We start from the raw sequence: 6,356 nt of genomic DNA on the forward strand, positions 1-6,356 counted from the left end.
GCAGGAAACAGGGATTCGTACTTTATCTTAATAAGATGATCTTAAAGAGATCCACTTTGACAGTATTTGCATATTCCTTTTTGTAATTTTATATTTCAAAGTGAGCTTTTGCATAATTATACTTTTTCTTTTGACCACTTTGACTAATTACGAAGTAGGACATGCAATAGACAGTGGTCTCAAAAAAAGAAAAAAAATGTACATGCACACAAGTATTGTGCTGTGTTTTCAGCTATAAGTGCGTAGATGTCAATGGTGGTCTTTTTTTTAAATCTATTGTCACTTACATTGTAAATTATACTTCCTGATTTCTAAGGAAACTACACTTGGCACTGTCAATCAATATGTCTTTGTATTCCTGATGATTAAAGTATCTGTATATTTTTTCAGACACCCTTTGAATGCTTTTTCAGAGCATTCTTACATTTCCTGGAATAAACTGTCATCTAAACTGATGAAGAGAGATAATTCAATGGTCATATAAAAATGTAAATGTTGGTCTTAAAAAAAACCTTGTATATAAAGAAGGTTCCCTTCTCTCTCAAAAGACAGTCTTCCAAAATGTCAGCTCTGTCCCGAGAACTAAAGGTATAGTACATGATACTTACTAGGAGAAGTAAAGCATCCTTAAAGCATTGAACCCCAAACTCTTCTCCCATAGTTTATAGACTTTGGATCAAGCCCTGTTCTTTTTATTAAAAAAACCCAAACCTAGTTCCATGCAAATGGACACTGATTCTGGGGGTACAATATAATAATGGGGTCTGAGTTTAAGGTGCTAAGGTACTCACAAATAAAGGTGGTGTTGGTGCCCAGCACCACCTATGAAAAAAAGATCCCAGAAAATTCTACAACAAGATAAGTACATCTAAAGGGGCTTAAGTTAGAGGTTAGTCAGTACCTCAGGTCAGTTAGCACCTACTTCTGATAATCAACTTTAATGGAACTGGCTATTTTTATAATAAAACAGGCGAGACTCAGTCCTTACATTTTTATTAACAGCAGCAAATTCTTCCACATTTTAAAAAGGTTATTACTTAATCTGTTGTGTCTCATATTAAACTTTAACGTTTAATATTCTTTTACAAAGGACACGCATCCTATCAGAGAGCAGAATTAATAAAATTGCACAGCAAACTATGACTACTCAAACATATGTATCAAGCATGAAGTTTTAGCTAAAAGACAATACTTCTTTTCGGTGTAATAGTACAACTGGCTCCAAAAGAAGTAAATACCTTTAAAATGATGCAATACTAACTGCATCTTTTGTTCGTGTTCTTTCTGCTGTAGGGTGAGTTGCTTATCACACTGCAGCTTTAGGTGTTCAAGTACAGATTCTAGTTCACGGATTATGTTATCTTGTTCTGTGACCCTCATCTCCAGCTCTTCAGTTTGCAGCTGTAACTTACGTTCAGCCTCACGTAGGCCAACAACCTAATAAAAATGTTAGAATCTTAAAAACCATCCCTAGACATGGAAACAGATTCTATTAATGATCTGATACTGTTTTGAATAAAAAGATGATCTTGCATATTTTATTTTAATGCTTGACTGGAAACAAATAGATTAATGAAAACAGTATTTATATACCCACAAACAATGTCTTTATAAGCCACAAGTATTTTGGAAACAAAATGGCCTAGATTACACATCCATACCAAAAAGTGAAAGTGACAATGCACTAGAATGCAGAATTTCATTTTGGAAACTAAGTTTTCATATTTTGCAAAATATATCCATATAACCTTAATAATAAGAATACAATAAAAGTTGATACAATGTTGTCTTCCTGCTTTTACTAAAACCTGTAATAAAAGAGGTAGGTACTGCTTTTTTATCTCAGATTTACACTAAATGTTAAGTGAGAGCTTAAAAATGTTAACTTAGAACTTAAAAGGTGTTAACTGTCTGCATTACAAGCCTTCCACCAGCAGACAGTCACATAGACACCAATGCAGGGTCTGGCAGCCTCACCCAGCTCTACAGTAGCAGATCTGCCAGCAGGGTGCACAAGGTATCTATGCAGGCCTCAGATGTAAAACGGACTGCAGCAGCTGGCAAAGAACAGGCACCTCTATGCACACTCTCTGGCAGCTTCCCAATGGAAGCCTGCTGTCACTTACGGAGCTGATACTGTTCTGCTGGCCACCAGGAAACGGTGTTTGTATATCCACTTACAGTTTTAGCTGCAGAACATGAGCTCTGTGGGCAAAACTATGTAGTTACACCAGGCCACAGTTATTAATTTTAGTGCTAGTAATTTTAATATAAACCATCAGCTAGAGCTAGCCTCTACCACTCAACTCAAGCCAGAAGAGTTCTTAAAAAAAATGAAAAACCCTTTCTTTTGATCTACCCTTAGCACGTACAATCTTAAGAAACAGCTAGTAGCAATGACAACGAACTAGGGTAATAGGCTACATACATTATACCCATTCATATATGCCTTGGCCAAAAGACTTGCTTAGCTGCCAGATTCCAGATTAAAACCCAGCAATTGCTCAAACTAAAAAATAATATTTGATCCCAGCACAGCATGTTGCTCAACCAAGGGTCAAAAAGTCTGTCTGCAGCCAGATTTTACTATCATACTAAAGATCTGTAAATATCCAAAACATCATTGCACTTGACATTTCCCAGCAGTGTTCATTCATCTACTGATCATCTATACCAGCTAGGACTGGCACTTAACAGTAACAACCCCAGATGATTATAACATTTCAATGTGCTGGTAAATCCTCAGCTGAGGAAAGCAGAGACAAGATGTAGTGAAGATGCCACTGCTCAAAACCAAGCAAAGAACTGAAGTGATAAAAAAAAGATCAGAAGAAATGAGCTGTCCATTTGTCCTGCTACTGAGGGCAAAACCTTTGGTGGCTGAAACTAAAGGCGGGGTTGCAGAATCATGAGAGTGACATTAAGGAAGGGGAGAGGCAAGGGAGTAGGAGTTGAAAGGGATGGAAAGGAAAGCAGGGGGAAATTATATTTTACAGAGGCAGTGAATTGGGGATGAGAAGTAAGGCTGGGTTGGGGAGCTCTCTCTCCTAGATTAGAAGCAGCAGGGCAGGAATGGATGGGATGGGATGGATTATTCTGTATTTTGGGGGGAATTTGTTTAGGTATACTATCTTATTTTAATGTTTTATTCTGCTTTTAGAAGCTTGTTCTCTTCTATTGTAAACCACCCTAAGCCTTTTTTGGGAAGGGCAGCATATAAATCAAATAAAAAGCCATAATCACATTTATCTATTTACAAAGAACACTACTGTTGTTCTTTTGGGGTGCAGAAAAGAATAAGGGACACAGGTAAGTAGATTCAAAGAGCACTGATAACAATTAGCATTATCAGAAGATTGTAAAATCCTTTCACTATTATTTGTTAAAGTTTTGTATTTCTTCTTAGCTGGAAAACAATACCTATATCAGATAACTACACTTGATCTGAGCCTTCAAGAGAATCCTCGCCTCCATAACTAAAACCAAACACTGTTAGGTTGGTGACAGCTCAAATGAAATAGACAAACCTGACCTATGAATAGCCTATTTACAGCAGTGAATAAAGATTGCATGATATTCAATGCAATACAGGAGAGTTTTGATCCTGAGCAGTCTGTATTGAAAAGACAGATTCAGTTCACACCCCTGCCCTTGTTTTGGGAAAGAACCATGAGGCTCTGAAAAATTTGGAGGACTTTGTTCTATTACCATTGAACAGTAAGATCCAGTGCTATGTTATTCATCAGCTACCACAAACCTTGTTGAAGTACTTGCAAAGGATAGCTCTGAGATCAACAGCAGACAGGGAAATTAGTTTTCCCATTACATTGGCCTCACTCTGGGAAAGAATCTGAGATGAAGCTCTGAGCAAGTGTTGGCGATTCTGAATACTTTCATTCTTATAGTCAATAGCAGCCTCCAAGGCTTCAATCCCTTCTTCCAGTTGGAAAAGGACATGTTCTTCCTAAAATAAAAGCAGATATCAGCTTTTTATTTAAGAGATATGCAAGAAAACAACTGTACACTCAATGTAAATTGATTTACATTGAGTGGGAGACTGACCCGACAGAAACATGCAATGTATTAGATACTGGCCACGTCTACACGAGATACTAACTGTGCAGTAGCTTGTTACTACTGTGCAGGAGCATCACCGGGCATGAACCATGATGTGATGCTACTGCGCAGTAGTAATGAGCTAGTGAGCAGTAAGTGTCACTAGGCAAACATGCCAGGACGCTACTGCACAGTAATGCCAGTTACTGTGCAGGCATTTAGTACTTGATTATGCATGTAGTAAATGCCAGCACAGTAACAACTGTGCGGTCATCGTCTTGTGTAGACACGGCCACTGAGGAAAAATAATAGTCCCAAGTTGAAGTATTTCTCTTTTTCAGTAAGTTTTTAAGTTTCCCACTTGGTAGAGGGTCCACAAAAAGTCTGCATGCAGTACATAGGACCTATTTCACTTAAGCTTAACATAATTATATTGATCAGTCCTTAGCAATATACCTTCTTTGCATAATGCATCTCAGTTCCCATGACAGATCAGCTTCTCATCATGGAGGTGATGTATTTTGGGTTCTGATGAGAAGACATCAAAAACTTGCAATGAGTGTCTCCAGCTGACCAATCCTAAGCAAAATTTCTCTGGAAACTACTAGTCAACTCTAAGGCCTTATATGTATAAGAAAATTATGCTGATTTGACACAAGGTGTTATTTGAGAGATTTAACTAATGCAAGGGGACGTGTCTTTACAAGTGTGCACATACGGTTTCCGGTGCCTCAAAGCAGTTTGAGCTGCTGCAAACTGCATGTGGCACGTGTGCAAGTGTTTGCTGTGCTGCTAATTTACAGTGTGGTAGGTTTTTTTGACACCAGAAAATCCCGGTGTCAAAAAAACTGGCAATGAAAAAAGCGGTATGCGCCTTCAGAAAGGGAGCCTGGTTCACCAGAGCCATACTCTGGTTGTTGACCAGGCTCCAAGCAGCCAGCTCAGTGCTACTGCTGCCCCAGGAGGCCCAGCACCCCAGGTAAGGCTGCTGGGTTCAGCACAGGTTCTGGGTTCAGCCTCCCCTAGCCCACCCAGGTCACTTTGCCAAGCATCAGATTATGTGTACAGGAGCGTGCCCGAGGACAAATAGCAGCAGCATATATTTGTTTGCTTAATTTTAGATTTCTGTAACTTAATCCAAAATTATTTTAGTGTAAATACTAACTTTGTATCTAATTCTTAATTTGGAACTCAGGAAAATTAAGACTTTTGCCAGGATTGATTTGGAAAGAGCAGCAGTATATTGCCAAGTCTGCTATTTGTCCCATGAAAAATGCGGACCCCAGCACATGCACATTCATGGGGATGCATAGGGTTTGCATAGGTTTGACACACTTATTCAGTTTTAAAAGGAAGAATCTTGATTTCCACCTAGAAAGAAGAAATACTGTGGGTTCAAGGAAGAAAAACAATAAAGCCATAGATAACAGACACCAATGGGACCAGATCATCTCATAACCTGAACTTTTTTACCTGGAAAATGAAGCTACTATTGTAGTACTTTATTTGAATGTTGCTGTAACAATGACAAAATTCTCAATTTTGGTCTATATACTGTTGAATAATCGCTGTATTTATTTTACTGTTTACTTACGTCAGCTGACAACACTCTACCATCCTTAAGTTTCTCATCTACGCTATTTCTTCTTCTGAGCAACTGATCCCTTTCCTTCTGGAGAACTTGAATTTCTTCCAAGATTTCTCTCTTGCCTTCAGTGGTGACATTCTGAAGCTGCACACCTTTATCACATAGTTTCTGGTCCAGTATACTCAAGCGCGTAGATAATTTCAAGCTATCTGTGTTTAAAGCCTAAAAAACATCAAACCCCACCCAAAACAAAAAAAATCCTCATTCATCTAAAACACAAATACTCTTCACGAAATTATTAATTAACTAAAATGTACATAGCTTAAAACTGCAATTCCTTCAGGGCAGGAATTCTTTTCTGTGTCTACCTCACTCCAAGCACAATGGCACTCCAATCCCATTGGACAGGACACCTTATCTACTAATTATCTAATTTAAATAAAATGAGTGAATAAATCTCAGACATAACATTAAATGAAGAACTAGTCATAACCAGTTATGGTGACACTTGCTATAGATGAAGAAATCTATTTTTAACCTTCCATTCATTGTCATTATAAATAAAGCCCAATGTGCCCGCCTCCGCTCGATCAGGCGCTCTCGGGCTGCTCTAGCCCGAGTGGCCGTTCTCACTGGCCACGGGCTCATGAAAAGGCCCCGGGAGGTGCCTCGGGTGGTCATGGGAGGCCCCCTACCCTCGCCTGCCACGACT

General features: G+C 38.7%; 1 protein-coding gene across 1 annotated transcript in view; it reads right to left on the reverse strand.

Moving 5' to 3' along the window:
• The window catches only part of KIF27 (kinesin family member 27), a 46,978-nt gene that overhangs the window by 5,399 nt on the left and 35,223 nt on the right, over positions 1–6,356 (reverse strand). Inside the window, exons 14-16 of the mRNA XM_006022294.2 lie at positions 5,651–5,866; positions 3,758–3,964; positions 1,239–1,437 (exon numbers count right to left, since the gene is read on the reverse strand). Coding sequence (XP_006022356.1) covers positions 1,239–1,437; positions 3,758–3,964; positions 5,651–5,866 — 622 coding nt within the window. The remainder of the gene's footprint in view (positions 1–1,238; positions 1,438–3,757; positions 3,965–5,650; positions 5,867–6,356) is intronic.

The sequence above is a fragment of the Alligator sinensis genome, unplaced genomic scaffold, assembly GCF_000455745.1.
Source record: "Alligator sinensis unplaced genomic scaffold, ASM45574v1 scaffold226_1, whole genome shotgun sequence".
Classification (NCBI taxonomy): Eukaryota; Metazoa; Chordata; order Crocodylia; family Alligatoridae; genus Alligator; species Alligator sinensis.